At 40.1% G+C, this 20,769-nt stretch overlaps 1 protein-coding gene across 1 annotated transcript in view; it reads right to left on the reverse strand.

Annotated features, from left to right (window-relative positions):
• The window catches only part of SLIT3 (slit guidance ligand 3), a 526,008-nt gene that overhangs the window by 189,472 nt on the left and 315,767 nt on the right, over nt 1–20,769 (reverse strand). The window contains exons 7-8 of the mRNA XM_086621882.1: nt 19,022–19,093; nt 13,586–13,749 (exon numbers count right to left, since the gene is read on the reverse strand). Of these exons, the coding sequence (XP_086478008.1) occupies nt 13,586–13,749; nt 19,022–19,093 (236 nt within the window). The remainder of the gene's footprint in view (nt 1–13,585; nt 13,750–19,021; nt 19,094–20,769) is intronic.

Raw genomic sequence — 20,769 nt, forward strand, 5'->3', positions numbered from 1 at the left:
GGTGACAAAGTCCAAAAATATTTGTTTGCATCAATTTGCAATCCAATATCATTACGGCAATTAAAATCTTATAACAATGGAACATTCTTACAAATTTTCTCTTTTGATTTATGCCTACATACCCTCTGGTTTAGCCCTCACCTACACACAACAAAGTCAACTTGTCTAGCAAGCCTACATATGTTTCTATTTTCAAAAACTCTTACTAAAACAGCAAGGAACAGTCAACATCAGAAAGCCATCCAGTAGCACCTCTAAGTATCCTTATTTTGAAAGGCAGATGCAGTTTGAAGAGATGTCAGCTGAAAATTTCCACAGACTGACTTTAGACTTGCAGAGGGAGCCCTTCTGAAAAGCAAAAGGCAATTACTGCAAAGTCATGCCCTCTTAGAAAGGTATTGAACTCTGATGCGAATTAATTTCTGTTTGTCTGAATTTCCCTTAGGTCAAGCAAGTGGTCATCCCCTTTAAATATAATTTTGTAGGCAGGGATGACAGAGCTGCCCTATATTAAAGCCTACTGATGAGTTTCTGGATAAGTTCACCATTTCAACTGCGTACCAAATGTTGCCAAATTAAAGTATTGGGGTTTAATTTTTTTTAATTGGGTCATGAGCTGATTTTTGGTCTGGACAGCAAGAGAAAAATGTGGGTTTCATAGCACTTTCTGTATGTGTTTTAAATATAGCTTTCATTGATACTAATCAGAGCTATGAGTGACTGTATTTTGCCAGACCAGACCTCAGAACTCCAATTTAGGCATCTGCAAATTAGATTTTTAGAGGTAGGGATCATCTTCCGAAAAAATGGATCTAACAGGACATCTGTGGCATGGGTAGGAGTCAAATTCATTCTTTATGAGAGTGGGCAGCTGCTTTCATCATGACATGATCCTAATGATCCTTTCTCTTTGCTAAAATATCCTGTCTCACTCATAGTCCACTTTCCAACTTCCATGACAATTGCGGATGAGGAGTTTACCAACAACAGTCATTTTTCTCAACACAGAGCTGGCTTCAGTACTAGAACAACTTCACCCTACAGAGTCAACTGGGGCAAAATCTACTGTGAAAAATAAAATAAGTCAATAATGTAATTACAATCTAAATCCTAACACGTATGGCGCAAGGAATCAGATTAATATCTATCAGGCAACCTGAACTTTGACTTGCTCCAATTTCAAAATCTTACTAGATATTGTCTTAACATAGTCTACAAATGTGACCATGTGTATAATACAGTATTTAAGTTGTAGCTATTTAAACTAAACAAATACAAATTAAAAAATCTTCTCTAGTTAAAAAAGTACATGTGTAAAAGGCAGGACAAGCAGCTAGCTCTCTTGGGTCTCTCTTCTGGCTATAGAAATGCAGAGTAGACATACTATCATTGTGAATTAACAGCATTCCTTCAAAATTAATGGAGCTCTGCCATATATCACCAACAGGACTGGCAGGTCTGCCTTTCACTGAGTCTAAGGTAAGATTTTAACTGTGACTACTTCCAAAAGTAGTTTATATTTCCTCAAAATGCACACAGGCTTCTGTTATCTTAGCTAACGAACAAGAGGTTTGTTCTTACAACCTGATCGCATGCGGTTTACATTTTCTGTGTCTGCCTGCCTTGTGGTGCAATGCCCAAAACAAAACGAAGAATGAGGGAAGTGCAAATGAGCTACTGCAAACTTTCAGGGATAGAGAGAAATTATCAAACTGGGAAGAAACTCTTCAGAGCAAGCCTTGCTCTCTGGGAAGCAAAAGGAAAGTTGGCAGCAAGGTCAAATCTTCCCAAAACCCTGTATCATCATACGTCTGACACGCTTTCTGAAGAGGCTTTATAGTGAGGAGAAAATGTATTTTGCACAGTTTTAACACTACAACATATCACTGTGGGTTACAGAAGCAGTAGTACACTCCCTTTTCATTAGGGCACAAGACCAAAAATCCAGACGTCTTGCCAGCTAGAGTTTTAAGAGTTTGTTCCTGACTCTACCGCATCTAAATCAACAGCAGAAGATTCAGTGGAAATCAGCTCATCACCTCTCCATTTTGTGTGACGCAGCACTGCAGAGTGCTCTACGCTAAAGCAGTGGTTTGAAACGAGGTTATTATATAAAGCACTCTGAAAAGAGAGAAAAAAAAGAGAGGAACACCAGTCTTGCTTGCACAAAAAGCAGGTAGCAACAGTAACAAGGTGATAACTTATATCATGTTACAGTTAAATATCATGGAGCTTTCCAGCAACTTTTCCAAAGGAAAGGCTAAAAGATAAATCAGAACATTACTTGTGGTGCCCACTAAGCTTTTCAGATCCTCTCAAAACACACACCTGATACATAGCTGACTGAAGCCAATAGGAGTCCTTTTATTTACCCTGATTTTGGGCCAAAACCCATTTACCTGAAATTTTCTACTACAAAACAGGAACTTTTATGTGAACAGAGTTTTGATTTATGGCTAATGAGTAAAACAAATAATCAAGTAGTTAACTGGGGAAGTACATGAAGTCAAAATAGAGAGAGAAAACAATATAATGGGATGAAAAAATAACAGCTTATGCTAAAAGAAAGTAAAGAACTTCTCATTGTAAGCTTGAATTCTCCAAGGGCCTCAAAATATCCAGTACTCCTGCCACTTTTGACTGACATTTTGTGCTTAGAGTAAAAATACTTTTGATTCCATGCTGAATACAGCCCTTTATATTAGGTGAATTTCTGCTTCATGAGCAAAAGTAGATCTATACTGTAGATTTCTGAAAACTTTAATGAAATAAATTGCTATCATTATTACCAAATGCTTTTGCTTGTGTTTTTCCTTTGCAAAGAAGAAAATGCTGTATTACACAGGCACACTCAACAGGCATCTAGCACATATCGCATCAGTTCTCACACAAAGTCATCTGTTAAGACAAAGTTTTCCTGAATAACGCTATAAACAGAATTTCAAATCTGATCTGGATTAAAGTGCTTTAATTAAATGAGGAAATATGGTTAGCTCCATAGCAGATTTACAGAATTAAAGCACAAAAAAATCCAAGAGAGTTTAATGTTTGTATAGTTACAGAGAACTGGTAAAGAAAGGAGCGGTCAAGTAAACAAGTCTAAGTAGGCTACGGAATTTGAAGTTCTTAAAATTAAAATTTGGGTATGACTTTCATAGGTATGCAGAACATAAGCATACAGATAATCAAGGGCCCCAAGGTGATACAGCCTCTAAAGAAGGGTATTCGAAATCCAAAAATTAATTTTCCTTTTGCTGTCAACACTTCTTCAAAAGAAAAGGGACAGGAAAAGCAAAAGTATTTCAGGATTCCTGTTTGTGTCCTTGACAAGCGCAGTAAACTCCTTACAGCATGGATGCAACAAAAGGAAACGGCCATAGCCAAACTAGCTACATTTACATTATTTCACTTCTGAAGTTCTACCTGTCATCTTGTCATTTCAGATGTTTTCTTTTACACAGTAGCGCTAGTTCACCATGTTGATTTTATTTTTCTCTAAGAGATAAAAATCATCAACTCAATTACACATTTTGCTATTAAAAAAACAACACTAACAAAATGTGGAAGCAGGATACGAATGTGATTAACAAAATTAGTATGCTTTTTGTGCCTGATGTAATGGAATGACAGCCTCAATGACTATGGTAGTTAATATCTGGCATGTCATTAGCCTGCACCACTTTAGGTTACAGTCTCAGACTACGAGTTGGGGGGGGAGAAGAGACAGGGGAGAAACTTAGGACCCAGCAGTTTACAGAGAAATTAAGTGCTTTTCTCAAATAAGCATCTCATTGGCCTCTAGCCTTTTAAGAGCAGCAAATAGACTGATATTACAATTAGAATAGAATGGTTCTAGTGTACAAATGAGCAGTTTAAATGTCACAGGCATTTAAAATAAATTTTGCAATGACTAAATAAACTAAATCTCATTTGCACTGACACCCAATTACAGCACGCAAAGTAGTGTGCTTTATTATCTACTCACCTACCCATTTGCCTTTGCAGCAGCTCTTTTCCACCAGCAAAATGTTAGTTATTTGTAAAAAAAAGTTAATGGATTTTAAGATAAATCTGACAGGATTTACTGGTTAAAAATCTGTGGTGACTTTAAATCATTTTAAGTATAGAAGACATGAAATTATTGATCAATAAACAAAACACTACAAGTACTTCAGATCTGTGGATATATTATGACCTTTTGTGGTGTAATTAAATAACCCATTGGAACTTCTTACAGTGCTGCAACGCCTGAAATCAATTACTACTACATGAGCTATAGTTTTCTCTAGGCTCCCAGTAATACTATCTCAGAGAGATACCTCAAGCAGATGCATTGCTCCTGATTGGTGTTTATCCCAGTATTAAAATACACTTGAGAGTGCATAGTCCTGCAGAGAGATATGGGCAAGTCAATTACAACCGGCTATCTGCAAAGTTAACATTCCTGATTGATATTACACTAATATTCCACTAATGGATAAAAATTTGGACAAATGTGTTTATTCTACAGGAATGTGCAGCAAATGGTTTATGCAAATATTTCCATCATGGTCGTTCAACAGCTTTTTGCTGAGCACAGCATTAAGTATTTGTGATTAGTGACCTGAGTCCCTAATTGATGATGTTAATACCATCAAGTTCATGGTATGCAAACATTTGGTAGTCACAAATATTCGTTATGTGATTCAAGCTCACTGTTTTGCTGAACATTCCCAAACAGTAAATTTATCTGTTAAAAATTCATGGCACATGAACACAATTGTTCTGCAGGTGAAGTCAACACCAATCGGTTTACAAACAAATATCGAGGAATAAAAAAGGAAATATCCAACTGCAGTGATAAGAATTTCTAGTGTAATGAATGAAGCCTACTTTATTCTACTATGCATGTTTCAAAATATATAAATAATAAACCTACTTTGCATGTTTCAAAATATATCAGTAAAGCAACACTACTGAATATCAGACCTTATTTTGCACTGTCTTATGCCAAAAGCACTAATTTTGCAGTTACTTAATTAACAATAATAATGCCAAGACTGTACGGAATACTCCTAAACAAAATGGAAGTTAGAACAAAGAAGGCGGCTCACCTGTAACAACTGAGGTTTAAGAGGCAGATTTGTTTTTCTGAAGGATTAATAAAACAGAAACTGTGAGATGAATTAAGCCCTTGCAAAACTATTACAAATTTCTTGCTCTCTCATGGAAATTTATTCCATTTAAGTCTTCCATAGGAGGGATTAAAGAGGTAGAGTTTGAACATCTCCTATGCCTCATGCACACTCTGAGTCTTTCTTTGAACGTGTTTCTCCAGCCTTGCCAACGCAGGCATTTTCTCCTAAAAGCAGCCAGAACTTAACTTTTTGACTACTGCACCATAAGGAAGGCTGTTAGTGTGTATTTGATTCTCTGGGTTTGTAAACTATTTGCTTTTCCAACACAGGGTAAAGACTAAAAAAATAATGCTACGAGAAAGTCTTAAAAGATGTAGTGCTTCTGCAATTCAAATGGCATCTATGCATAGTAATCTCATTAAAGCTGATTCCACAATTTGTGTCAGCGGGCCGGAAGGTGCGTATGAAGTGACATTTAAAAATAGGTCCAGAAATAACACAGTGAACTTATAAATATATTCAAGCACAAAAATGAAGAGGAAGACAAATTATTTAAGTGAAAGGATATCATCTGTACTAGGTTAAATGATAGATAACGGTCACGATCAATCGTAAGCCTATGAAGGGTGTATAGTTCTGGAACGGCCTTCTAAGCTGGTTATCCATTAAAGAACCTGAGCTGTTTCACAAAGAAGTTTGATAAAGTTATGGAAGGGATAGGAATAGTTTAAGGCTGTGCTTTGAGTCCCTGGGGATTGATTTGCTGGTATTTGAAAAGGAGTTTTAAACACGACTTGATTTTGTTCGATTGCGCGTTTGTCTTTGCTTCCGCCCTCCCCGCTCTGCGTCCTGCCACAGCTAGCATGGGACTTCCCTGCCTCAGCACTGAAGCTGTCCCTTCAGGGATGCGCTTCCGGCAGAGGCGATACGGACTGACACAGCTCTTCCCAGGATGTCAGGCAGAACGTGACGTTTCTCCCGATAACGGCACCCGGGGATCCAGCCTGGTCGCAAGCTCGCCCAACGGCCAGGAAACGCTTTTTCCCAGATGAGCGGGCAAGGACTGAGGAGCGAGGCATTTTCCCTTTCCCAGAGCCACCTTGGAATTCCTTTGATGGAATTCTGTGGCATTCAGGACACGCTAAGGAACACAGGGACACAGTGACCTTTCTTGCCTTCCTCTCGAGACTGGCAGAGGCTGCTGCCTCCGGTACATTGAAGCTCCTTACGGTATCTGTCACTCACAGAATAAAATTCTTATGGATCTTCTGATCCAAACACTCTTGCCTGCAAGGAATTAATTCAACGAGCCAGGAGATCCCGTCAGTTTTGGTATGGGCACCTGTGCCCAGGCGCCGGCAGGGTGGCCACGGGGCACTGTGAGGAGAGGCTGGGGCTGGGCACGGCCGGTTCCGCAGCAGCCCCGCGCTGTGAGGAGAGGCTGGCGCTGCCCTGTGCCGGTTCCGGCCGGTTCCGCAGCAGCCCCGCGCTGTGAGGAGAGGCTGGCGCTGCCCTGTGCCGGTTCCGGCCGGTTCCGCAGCAGCCCCGCGCTGTGAGCCTGGCGGTGCCTCTGCAGAAGCGCATTTGAGAGAGGGCAAAAAGGCGGTAAGGAAGTGAGGAAACAAGCGTGAGAAACAGCCCTGCAAGCAGCAAAGCCAGAGAACAGGGCAGGGAGGAGGTGCTGGAGCAGACCCTGTTCTCTCCCCAGCGCTGTCGAGGAGGGCAGTGAGGGCAGTGGGTGGGTGCCTGGCAGCGGGGCACAGTTCGCCCACCGCGGGCTTGATGCAGCTGTGTAACAACGCTGAATTTCATTGTCAATAAAGCAGAAATCCACGTGCATCTAATACTGACTGTATGCAACTTTGTATTTGCCACCTATTCATTTCTGGAATTCTGCAGTCATTTTATAAGCAGCTCTCTGCTTTTTTTAATTACTATTATGAATGGAGCATCCTTAAACATGTTGCCAACCACACATATGTATCGAACAGAAAAAGCCTACAGATTTCCTACAAAAGCTTGGCCACATACTCCAAGTCAACCCTGTCCCTTCCTATTTAACGCCGCCGCTCTCTGCGAACACGGCTGTGGTACCGATCCGTGGCAGGACAGACCACATTCCCATTGCACACCAAAATACCACCAGCATACTAGCAATAAAACAAGCCGCTGGTTTTGGATATTAACATAAAAGCTAATCACATTATTATTCTTACAGCAACAGTTCAAAAGGTCAATGGCTGAATAATTATACCCCAACCCACCATCATTAAATAAGCATTAAAGAGCTACACACATTGCTTTGGGGAAAAGAGGATTCCAGAACAAAGGTGATTATACTGAAAAGGTAAGACATCATTTTCAGACAGTAAAACTAAGTTTACTGTAATTTAAAGCAAATTTTCAGCTTTGGTTTTCAAAGTACCACCAAGTACCTTAATAAACATATATTTATCCCTCAGATTTGCAAGATGGTCCCTCAAACAAAAAACATCCTATATGGCATCTTACATATGAAGCAATTCAAGCTAAATTCTTACAGTATGAAACAACATAACTGCTAGTGCTAGAGCAAATTTAAATTTGTAATAAGAAACCTAATGGAAACAGAAAACAAAAAAAATCTGATAAATGATGATTAGTATCTCTCCAAATCTCCTACAGGATTTCATTTGAGGAGCAACTAACAAACGCACAGTATTGAAATGTTTCTTTAGACTGGATATCAATGTTAGTTTAGGGTAGTAAATTACAACAGGAGGTAAAAATTCCATCAGAGTTCCACAAAAAGTTTCTAAGACCAAATCTAAAGCACAATTTTTATCAAAAGGTTTTAGAAGTCATACAACACAAAGTCCTGCACAGACTCCATTAAGAGGACTTATTGGGTCTGTTGATGGTCACAAAAAGCATGAAACAACAGTGAGAAAAAAGATATTATTTGTCTAATATGACCCACAGGTCACTGTTTTGGACAGAGGTCAAAGTCAGATGAAATGGTTAAACTCACTTCTAAAAGCAATAAAACAGCTCTACAATGACAACGTTTCGCACAGTAGAAAGTGACTGTTCTCACACACACACACAGAAAAAGGCTGCCTCCTCCTCCCACTTTGTTTATCCAGCTTCCTGTGATGATTAAAACTCAGGGCCATTAGCAGCCCTTCTCTGCATGAACTGTGATGGACTGCATGGAGAGAAGCCGCTCTGCTCCATCAGGAGCGATTGCTACCGCCCAGCACCAACAAAATCTGCATCAATAGCCGACAGTCCTCCTCTCTCTTTAGTTTCCAGGGAGCACCAATCTTCCGTGACGGCATCACCTTCACGTCCCTTGTTCAAAGCAGCAGACCTGCAGCTGGTTGTACAGATACACTATTGCACAGGGTCTTTTAAATAGGAGCAGATGGGGGGACTTCCTCTCCCCACACACTTTTCCTTTGGCATCTTCTGAGTGTTCTCATTAAGGCACTAAGCTTGAGGAGCGCTATTTTATTAGTTACTCATTGTCGGTTTTCTCTTCAACAATATGCTATGAAGTTATTAGGAGAAAAATGGAGCAAAACAATCTACTGAGTTTTGTGGTCCTGGGCCAGAGAGTAACAGCTATATTTTAAGACTGTTTGACCTCACCTAAACAAATAAATCTGCTTCCTCATTAGGGTTTCCAGTCTGTATAAAGCAGCGGGAAGCTAACATATTTTGCTCTTTATTATACCTCAGCTGCAGTCTCACCATATGAATTAGAAACTCTAGATCTTCAAACTGAGATTTGGATCAATCCACTATTTTCTTAAAATTGCTATCATTTTACTTAGCCAGAAATCACTCGACAATTGGCTCTGGTAATGATTGCTCTCTTGCATCAATTTCAGATTGAATTTTAACTTCGTTAATTCAAATTATGCATCCTGATTTTCTTCAGATTCTTGCAGATCCTACAAATGGGAACTAAGGATCAAGAACCAGAGAAAATAGTTCCGAATGAAAAAGAGAATAATGCACGGATCCAACTTCCTTCTCCACAATGCTTGTTTCATTATTAAAGAAAACTATGTTAGAAAAGTACTTTAAAATCACATATTTTACACTTAAACTTTCCTAAAATTCATATGGCAAGACATACAGGGCAAGTCAGCTCCAAATTACTTTCAAGATTCTAGATGTTGTGCTTCTTACGTGAGAAAAGCATGAATTCAGTAACTGTTAGAAATATCGATCTCTGATCTATTCTAAGAAATCTCATCCAATTTTCACACTCCATTGTAAACACCGTCCTCTGTAAAATACCTCCAGCTACTGGTCAAAACTACAATTTTGTATGAACACAGATAGAGTCAACACAAAGCCCTAGTGTATTGCCTCAGAATTGGCAGCAACAGTTTAAGAGAAAGATCAACTTCCTCCCACCACCCACCGAAATCCACCCACAGTCTCCGCCTGCTTGTCTACTGGATAGTCTCCTCTGCAAGCAACCAGCTGAGTACTGGTGACATCTGAGCGAGCTGCTCTGACAGCAGCTATCTGAGGACAGCGGTGGCTGAAGTATGCTGCACATCACAGTAGGAGATACACCGCTCCCAAATGCATCCGCTTTGTTCTTAGATAGGTGGCTCAGACATATTTATTTTGTCATGTATCTACTTAGGAAAAGCAGAACGATTCATTATTGTAAAATAAATCCAAAGGGAGTCACTCAGTGGATCCTGCACAGAGCACCGAAGAGACCAAGGTGCTGCTGATGGTATCACTTCATGAACCCACAGCTTCAGTTTACAAAGCTTTACAGCCATACTAACGCAAGGGGGAAAACACATTATGACTTGACATAATTGATCAATACGTAGATTAATCTCAACTTCAGTAAGTAAAGAGCAGGTAGAAGAAAAATCAGAGAGTCATAATAAAACTTATATGAGAGGAAAATGAAATAAAATTACTATCCTAAGGAGGTCAGAGGAGGACAAAAGACAGACAAATCGGCAGAGAGAGAGAGTGTGTGTTTGAGAGAGACAGACAGAGGGGTTAGAGAGACAGAGTGAGAAAGAGAGAAGCCAGTTCAACAGTGAAACATCTGAATACGGGAAGGAAGCTGGGTTTGATCCAAGCAAAGACTGGAAGGCAGGAAGAGGTACTGAGTGTAAGCCAGCACCCCCAGATGCTTCTCTGCTAGCTAAGGGAACATAAAAATAAGCAGTTCCCAAGGATCAGAGTGCAGGTAGTATTTCAACTGACACTAAGTCTTTGCTTAGTGTACCGTTTCTCTTGTCGCAGCAACATGGCAGTGAATTGCAAGGTTATGGTGGAGAGAGGAGAAATCCACCATGCTACGTGCAGCACACCAACAGAGGCACTTATCCTCTGGCACCACACAACTTCCCCTTCTCCAGCACCCTGCCTTGTAGCAGGCTGTCTCACCAAACACATCCTAGAGCTCAACAAGCGGCTGTGCAGGAGGAAGAGTCTGCTTGGAGATTTCTGTGGGAACAGATGGCTTTAAGGCAAAGGCCCAGAAAGGCTGCTCTGTCAGGGGTGGCTCTGGAGGAGAGACTTTCCCACGAGGAGAGGACAGCTTGCTGAAGAAGCCAGCCAGAAGGCTCTGGTGGGTGACAGTACTGCCAGCAGTACTCAGTGCTCTCCCCCCATAGTGAGGGGCCATCTAGTCCCAACCCTGCTCAGTTCTGCTAACGACCTTTTCTCTGCCCCGTCAGTAACACAAACCCAATTAGACATATTTGCAAGCCTTTCTCCCGGCAACTGTGCGCTATTTAATCCCACACATTTACCTACAGTTCTGAGCCAAATGCTCATGAGTATGAACAAGTGAAACCTGGAATAGCTCTTCCACTGCTCACAATTTGCCTACAAGTGCCATTTGAATTAGCATTTTTAAAATCTGTGTGCACAAGCTGAACAAGATTTTTGAAAGACTGACTCTCGGTTTACACAGGTATGACTCAGTTTACACAGATATATCTGCACATAACTTTGACTTCAGCAACATTATCTCGAGAGACTTTGCACCTAATGTTTATAAGCATCACTGTACAGGAGTTGTAGCACAGTGTCTGGATGGAATCAAGTCATTTGGGTTCTAGTTATGGCACTTGTCTACCAGTGTTTCATTTTTTCTTTTCCAACTGATGCTATTCCTCGGTATGCAGCATTCAAAATCTGTTTCCAAAGGAACATTTGTCACAAAATTATTTTTGCATAGATTTTAAAAAATAACCAGAGGTTAGTTTTTCAAGGATGTTTTTCTTTTCCCAAATTATTTGATTCTCTTCTTTCTGCTTTGAAGCATGCAACAGCACAAGTTTTGAACCGGAGTGCTCTGATGAGGCCCGTTTTACAGTGGAGGAAAAGCTGGGTTTTCTTTTGCTATGATGATATTCCCACTGCCATAAAAACACAAGCGCTTGAAATGCTGAACCTATACTTAAACAGAGTAGTTCACTACATTGTATTTCAGCTTTTCATAACTGTGATGCAAAGGCAACTTTCACTGCCAGCTTGAGGCTAGTTACAGTGATTCATATAAGCTTAAATGGTATAAAATCCCCTTGTAGAGGGACAAGTTCAGTTCACTATTCACCTCCTGTCCTAGTTTGACTTCATAATCAAACATGAACAAATTACGCTGTAAAATCAGGAATAAGAACTGTAATAAGGAGCAGGGAAGATTTATATCCTCTTTAAACTAGCTCTTCATGTAGGTTTTTGTGGAACTAGCACGTACTAGGCTGAGCTCTCTGCTAAATCCTCTGCTAAATTTCTTTTTCAGTATATTTCATTTCCCAAACGAGGGCTAGGGGATACAGTTGATGGACTGTCTCACTGGAAGCTTCTTTCCTTTAATTTTTATTAAATTATGTTTTAATAAAAACCAGGCCAAGCTTGAGAGTTCTTTTGTACGTTCTTGGTCCAATAGCCAACTGTTAAAAACTTTTGCTCTTTTGGAAGTAACAGTCTGCACAGAAAACTCTGTTTAGATGAGTTCTGTCCATGTCACATTTCTCATTCAGTAATTATTATCTCCTCTCTTGATTTGAACAGCTCTTTTTCCTTCACTTCACTATCATAAATCCAAATAGCTACACTCATGCCCCATCTGAAACTTCATTTCACAAGAAAGAAATGCTGTGGTTACATCTGTGGTAAAATTAGATTCTGCTAATAGCTTATCTCATTTATCCATTTCTTTTATCCTTCCTCTCCCAAGACTGTTAGGTTTCTAAACTTTTCTTTTAGTAAAACTTTTGATGCCATTTATCAGATATTCCGGGCATCCTCAAATCTCCGCAGTTGCATAGAAGCTGCTCAGCACTCTTGAAAATCATGTCCCAAAAATCACTGGTGCACAACTTCCTTTTCTATATGCTCCACACACCTCTAGGGCTGGGCATTAATTTACCATCCATGATATAGTTAAAGGGATCAAACCCTTATTCTCTAAGTACAACCATTTCTTTCTTTGTCACATGTAAATGAAACCATAGAGAAAAGGCCATTCGTGAAAACATGTCTAGCACGAGCACTTGTACTGTATTTGGGTACAGTCAACCAACGTACCAAGAAGATAAAGTTTTAGGGCTCACAGGCTGTGAGGGACGAGGAACACAATACCACGACACTCACAGTCTATCAAGATTAGGACTCATATCCGCTTCATAACGAGCAACCTGTGTCACTTACCATTCGGCCTGCAAAACTATCTCCAAACTTGTGTCTGGTATCTGCCTTTTTTTTTCACAGCATACACACTGTCCTGCCTCTCCTCTGCCAGATCTCTTCCTTTCAGCCAAATTCCAAAATTACTTTTTTCTTTTTTTTTCCTTTTTTTCTTTTTCTCTGTCTCTTTTTTTCCTTTCTTGTTCTTCTTTTAAGAAAATGCATTTCTATCACAAAAGAGACAAGTGCATTTGCAGAGACTTGATGAACAGGCACAACATACAGGCATGAGGTTTGTGAGTTGGCCATGTATCATGAGCCTCATTTATCAGCGTGGAAACTTGCAGAACAGTGAAATGCATTGGCTCCCTAAGAATCCTGTTTCAATCCCTGGGATAAAATCTGCTCCTCCTGTTCTGTAGTCCATTTATCAACAGGCTCAGATTAGCATTTTCTATTTCCTTTCTTTTGTACTCCAGTCAGCTGTAGAGCTCTTCCCTCGAGAAATACCAAATTATCCACACTTAACTGATTTCTTATATTGATATCATTGTCAATGCTGAAGTAGAAAAAATAATTTGAGAATTGAACTATTAACTGGAATCCAGTAATTCTTACAAAGCTGAAAAAATTAACAATTTGACATACTAACACACAGTTTATCAATGATAAAAACAAACAGGGCTGCTACAGGACGGCATTCAAACACACCACAATAATTTTCCACTCACTGTTTTTACGTGAATATCAATATAAACCCATCAGCTGATAAAGAAATGAATAACTGGCATCATTACCAGAGCAGACAAAGTCCTTCTTCTGAACCTCTGCCACGAGAAAGCCCCGCAGGTTGACAGGTGCCAAGCAGAAGGTGAACTGCCCGATGGTGCGCCGCTGCCGCAGCCAGTCCGACAGCCAAGCCAGGTGGCAGTCGCAGTGCAGGAAGTTGGAGTGAAGCCGCCTGCAAAAGACAGAAGGACCCTAAAGTTGTCAGTAGTGTTTTAAACAGAAGACACAAACCAGAGCAAACAAGTGCAAGTGTGCCTGGCTCTTCACTACCATTTAAGTAGGATCATTGCAGGTTATTGCTTACAGCTGAGTCAGGTCTTGACTGTCTGCCATATAATACACAAACGTCCACATTGAATTAGTGCTATTATTTATAATGTCTTGGAAGAATGAAGTTAAATAATCACCCATCCTACAGTTAACCATGAGCCAGCCGTTCTAGAGAAAAGAACATAGGGAACTTAAGATTTCTCCAGATTATCACTTTGCCTGTGATTTCGTATCAGAAATAACTGTATGAATATGATATCTTTGAATGAATTCAAAGGATGGCTTGTATAAACACGATGACCAGGCTTTAAAACAGGATGACAGGTGATTCTTCCTTCTTCTCTCTCCTTTGGGAGAAGAAAAGAGAGAGAGACAGACCTTACACACCAGAGGTTATTGATGTACGTTCCTGTGTTGCCTGTACAAATTCACCAAAGCTCTTTTTACTGCGGCAATTTAACATGAATATGCAGGTTCTAGACAAGAATTTTCAACTCATGATGAAGAAGGGGACCATGGCAGGGTCATGCCACACAGTAGTGCCAGGGCCATTCTTTGCAATGGAAGATCTAGCCACACAGCTCCCTTCCCAGCCTGCTTCATGCCTGGCACTAGAGACTTGCAGAAGCATTATCACGTTGTCTGCAAAATGATGATGCATTCAGGGAGCGAATCTGGTAATTTTAATAGCTACCAAACTTTAGGTCAAAACAAAAGCCCAGGACATTAATTATTTCATTCCTTGTAATGAGTCATACATTTGCAGTGCTATAACAAAGCTGAAATGATAACACAGATTGAAAATCCTGTCAGAAATGGTTAGACACAGCATTATTCACTAATATTACAGGCATTACATTAAAAAAAAACCCCACACAATTGGTGCGCACAGGATTTAGCCTTGTCCATCCACCAAGGAAATTAATTGCCTGTCTGTGAGATCCTCACAGTGCACAGCAGCAGTGCAGGTCAGCAGTGGCGCCCGGGCTGACAGTCCCAGATTTGTATGTCTGGGCTGGGCAGTCACAGAAAAAGACCACAAATCTGGAACTGAGAGTTCATCCTGTAGGAATGGAAGATGCTAGTCTCCTGGGAGCCCTGTAAAACGTAATTGTTTCAGAAGGATGGCTCGAAGACCTTGCTTTTAGGGATTATGAAGCTATTTAATTGACACTGCAGTAAGTTAGATTTCTAGTAAAATGTTTTGTTATTATGAACCATTAATCTGTTGATTGAAAGAACAAATACAAAGAAAAGAGAACAAATATCATCTAGCCAGAAATCATCCTAAGTAAGACTTTGCTCTAACTTAGTAAGTAGTTCATTTAAATCCTCAAAGCATTATCCCCTTCCCACCACAGCAGTCAACAATGATATTCAGAACCATCTTCCTTCAGGAACTGAAACAGAGCTCATTCCATGCCATTCCCTGCATGCCCCGTATGGATGTAGGCAGCCAGAAGCAATAAAACTGCAATTTCACAAAAAGGGAGAGCTTTTCAGTCTGAGTTGTTTTTTTTTTTCCCCTCACTAAATTTGTATAGCTGGTTTCTGGGTTTTCCCATTTTAGTGGTGTGAACTGTCACCTCTTCTCCAGCTCACCTGCCTCAGCAGAGCCCTCACTTGTTTGCTCAAGTTTTTTGCATGGATGTTCTACAGTTTGCTTTTCAGACAAGACCATTTAGAAAGCCTATTAAGCTTAACAAAACAGCCTATTAGAATGTATTTTTGATAATTGTATTGATGAATACAGCCACAAAAAGACTTTTCACAGTACTTCGAAAGCATAATACACTAATTCCCTGTGAACATGAAAAGCACTGAAGTGATTTGGTACATTCTCAGTTCACCCTTAAATAAAAAAATTAAAAGAAATTATGCAATCGCCTATCTCAGCAGTCACACATGCAGAGACAACAGGACACTTACCATTAAGCAAATAGGTATGGGGGATGTGCTTTAACATAAATAAAGCTGTTTCAAGCAAAGGCAAGCAGATCAATAAAAACTAATTCCTGTCACTTCCAATCAAGGCTAAAAGATCAATGAAACTTAGCAACAGAAGAGACAGTTAAATAAAAAAGGTTAGCACGGAAGAGGTGATTTTTTTAAAGAATTCTTTAAGTGCTTCAAATCTTACTAACACTTTTTTCCCCTCCCACCCCAAGGTCATGTTCAAGTTCAATATGCTCTTTATTTTTCCTTCTCTGTTCTTCTTAAACGAGCAGACTGTTTTGAGAGACATGAAGAAAGAGCTATTTATTCACAGAACTATCACAGCAGATGCAGCTGCAGCACAAACAGCCCCAATGTCCTGCTAATGGATGTCACCAGCATGTGAACGAGACACACAGGGAAAGGCCTATCCACACCACACTAGGCATCAGCTGGATAGGAAAAAGGGCTTGTCCCTACCCAAGTAACACTCAGACCAGGGATTCCCTACAAGAGCTTCTAAGAAAAAACACATCTAAGTGTGAAGCTATTTGGGAAGGCGTATAAACTGATAATAATCTTTAAAGAAACAGTAGAGTCACCAAACAGCATTCATGATCCATTTGGACTGAATTTGCATCAACAACCAAGAGATTAAATAGTAGAATCATAGAATGGTTTGGGTTGGAAGGGACCTAAAAGATCATCTAGTTCAACCCCCCTGCCATGGGCAGGGACACCTTCCACTACACCAGGTTGCTCAAAGCCTCATCCAATCTGGCCTTGAACACTTCCAGGGATGGGGCAGCCACAGCTTCTCTGGGCAACCTGCTCCAGTGCCTCACCACCCTCAGTGTAAAAAATTTCTTCCTTGTATCTAATTGAGGTCTCCCCTCTCGCAGTTTAAAAAGTAGATCTTATTCGGCCGTTATTCTTCAGAGACCTTTTTCTTGAGCTTTATTTCACTTGGTAACCTGTTTCTCCTGCACTAATATACAACCTCAATAAACAGTTTGCATGAGAGGGGAAAGGTCAAGAAACTAGAGAGAGTATTAACATTTCCCTCCAAATAATATCTTTATATAAATATTTCACATAGGTGAACAGAAACTGATCAGTTTTACATATGCTCAGGTGTACGTCAGCTGTTAGGGTATTAGTAGCCATTTACACAAAAATTGGCTAAATCAAAATAGCAACAGCCTAAATTTTGAACTGAAGATATTCAGAAAAATATTAAGTAATACGTAGCTATGCAAACGTGTTTAACTAATTACTATAATTAATGAAGTATTAATTGAGAAAAGTGCTAAGAACACCTGGAAATAGAGGAAGAATTTTTAATAGGAAGAGGCTGCAGAAGAAATCATGAAATGCTATTTGATTCCCATATTTATCTTATATTAATTGCTATTTTGATTACTTTTCTGCCTCTGTTGAAACAGATGGAAGGAATACAGAAAACGAAACCATTTTACTGTATTTCCACCTGCCTGTGTAGGATTTTTTAATCCCTGTATTGAACTGCTAAGAATGGTACTGCGTGTTATTTGGCAGTCTTTGGAGACTGAAACATGCCTCTTGATACGGATGAAACTACCTTCGCAGAACACGAGGTGAATGAATACAAATGCAAGTTTGCAAAGGTGCCCTTTTAGCCATAGACCTTAAATTAAATTTCCAGCAAATCCTTTTAGAGTGGGTCAGCATTCATGTTCTATAAAACGTGGCTCTCAGAATTCAATATAAAAGCTTCCCTTTATAAATCCTATTTATGACTTCCTTCCTTTTTTTTTTTCTTTTTTTTTTTCCTTAATTACAGGAGAGGGGGATTAGTCAGTGTGAGTCTCCAGGGAGCTATATACAAAGCCATCTCCGAAATTAAACTGAAAGGAAAATGGCAGAAGGCATTGAGCTCTGTAACAGACAAGACTGACTAATCTGAAAAAGACACGCAAATTTTCTGGACCACTGTGACCGAATGAGAAAAGGCAAAACTCCAGGACCCTTAACTGTACCTTCATCTTCTTTATCCATTCTCTTCTACAAGACAAACATCTAATTTCGATGTAATTACTTACATTAAGATCCATGAACGTCACAATTTAATGAAGAATGTAAATTTAAATAAGAAGTTATCTTACATAGACTGACATAAGTAAGAGCCATTTTTCTTCAGTTCTTTTAACTTATTTCATTTGAGTTTACACATGCATACGTAGCATTCTTGAAGGATTTAATTTTTTCATTGCCTTATAAAATTTGTTACTGACTATTTCCTTTTCTTTGCTTTTAGGACTAAATACATCTTGGTTGAGTTTGAGATTTTGGAGGAAAAAACAGAGAGACTTTGTTTAAACATGACTTTTCCTCAAGTTGTGTATTCCCTACAGGAATTCAAAGAAATAATTTGCTTAAAAAAAATGTTTTTTATAGGCTATGGCTAAATTATACAAATGCATATCATCTAATTTCACAATCTTTGTATTTTGGTCCACTGAAGCTGATCAGAGCTTTTCCAGTGGAATGGTGCCCAGCTATAGAAAAATGGATTTGACCTAAGAGAAGCTTTTATAAAAAATGCATCATAATGAGTGACATTTTGTTTCAGAAAGTATCAGGAAAGGCAGCTTTTTTCAAGTTCTTTAAAAAATTTCTTGTTTCATAAATTAGTATTCTGAATTTGAAAAGAAGAAATAGGATTTAAACCCAGGATATTAACAAAATTAAATAATTTGATCCATCTGAGCAGTTTTCACAATTTTGATGACGTTTCAGCTTGGAACACACTTTCCACATTATAGATTCTTCCCATGGGAAAAAAAAAAATCCAGTTTCAGTTCCTAGTAAATTCAAAATCAAATCTGAATCTTACTCAATCCTGGCTAAGTCCATCACTGTCAGGATTCACAGCCCTGCTCGGCCCCCCCAGCCCGGCCCAGCCCGGGGTGCGCAGCCCCTGCCCCAGCGACACCACAGCAGTGTGGGTCTCCAGCCCTGCCCAGCCCACCCTGCCTGGCCATGGGCCCCCTCTGAGCTGGTCCCCACCCGTGGGCTGAAATCCAGCCCTCACAGGGGAAGGCTTGTTCAGTCACTTTCCGCAGGAGCTGGGGGAATTGTTCACATCGGGAAGAGACTGAAATAAGATTATCGCAAGATGACGAATATCTAAAGAGTTGGCTTACATAATCATCATTATTATTATTATCACTATTATTATTATTGAAGATGCTACTCACAGAGTCCTGATCTTTGGCATGTGATTGAAACTGGTAACAGGGATGCGGGTGATGTTGTTATTGTTGAGAGTACTGTTAGGAGGGGAAAAAAAAAGAGAAAAGAGAATAATTGGTCAATTATTTACATTTTTTCAGCAACATACTGTTTACAGAAACACCGCTAAAACTCTTGGTACTAGATCTGTCAGGCTGCGAGCAGTAAGACATGCTGACCAATACCTCAGACAATCTGTGACCTATGAAAGACATTGTTAGGGCAAAGTAACCAACAGCTGCGTAAGAACGGATGAAGATTACTATTTACCACACATGAGTACCAAGGAGTACAGGAGATGAGTTTTTATTGAGTACTAGAATGCATCCGTTTGCTTTGTTTGAAAACCTGGTACAAGTTGAGTGGAGGAACTTTGCACTCACGCCCAGCAGTATGAAATCTTTGCACTCTCAGCGCTCCAGGAGAGCTGTTGATTCTCACGGGCTCATTAATGCAGCCACCTTACACAGCCGGCCAGCTCAAATTGCCCTCTTGGACGGATGTGTGCCCGTACGAACAAATATACAGGTAGTGGAATGGACCGTAATAAAACATGTCATGACCCGGGCATGTAAGGATTTCTGTTGCTCTACCAAAGTAGAGCTTAAAGAGAAAATGATCTCAGCTGCTGGTAGGGACCCCCTTAGTGCTTCTTGTGAAAAATGAACTGACTCGATTATCATCAGCTGAGTGTGCTGCTCCCATTTATGTAGCTCCTAATTATATCAATGACTCTCTAGCAAATTAGAAGCTATAAAGTTTATCAAGATGGCACAGGAAATGGAAAGCACTCCAACAGGGCATAATTGCCATGTTGCAACTGCACCAAATCTGCAAATACAGTAGCCCAGTTTGTCATGAAAATTGATGGGGCCGGTGATGACTCCACATCCCAGCGCGGCTGGCCCTGCTGCTGGCTGCAGCTGCCTATGGGAAACCTGTGGTGTCCATAGGACTACGGCACGGAGCAACCTCTGCTTTATACAAGGAGCATAGCACTCCACAGGATCACTTTGGCAGCAGATAGTGCATTTGTGTTTGTGTTGGAGAAGATAGCCACTGAAGCAACCTAAAGGCACATTACTCTTTTCCCTGAGCTATTTAATTGTTCCAATGTTATGTATTTATGTAGGACGTTTAAACAAAAGCTCTTGAAGAGCTTTACAGACATTAACTAGCTCTCTTGGTCATCAGCCAATTTAAAAATATTTTTACAATTCTGCCTAGAAATCCCTTGGCAAAACCATCATCTACAACATGAGCAGATAAAAGCTAAATTAGATTATACCCTATTAAGACTGTTTTTCTGGTACATGGGCAGACACATACGACACTGGCGAAGCCAGGAGGTTGCAGAGTACCACTGCTATGCGCAGGCACGCTTGGGAGAGGTGCGTGAGTGGGCTCTGACATCATCAGCAGCGTGTTTGTGCTGCTGCTGCACTGCATCCCAGCAGGACAGAAGATGACCACTTTGTTATTAGGATCATAGCTGGTATTTCAGCACAGCACTGCACCAGATGGATGCACTATCAATCTGGAGCCAGCTTGGGGGCTGACATACCCATGACAGCAAACTGCACCAACAGAGCAAAACTACCCTTCCTTTACAAATGTATGAGCAGAGTGACTTAATGTCAGTAAAAGCAAAGTTTTGGAAGTCTGGAATCTGCATGTGAGATCTGTTGCCAGAGAGCTGTGACAGTCAAGTCAC

The sequence above is a fragment of the Tauraco erythrolophus genome, chromosome 16 (assembly GCF_009769465.1).
Source record: "Tauraco erythrolophus isolate bTauEry1 chromosome 16, bTauEry1.pri, whole genome shotgun sequence".
In the NCBI taxonomy this organism is placed as follows: domain Eukaryota; kingdom Metazoa; phylum Chordata; class Aves; order Musophagiformes; family Musophagidae; genus Tauraco; species Tauraco erythrolophus.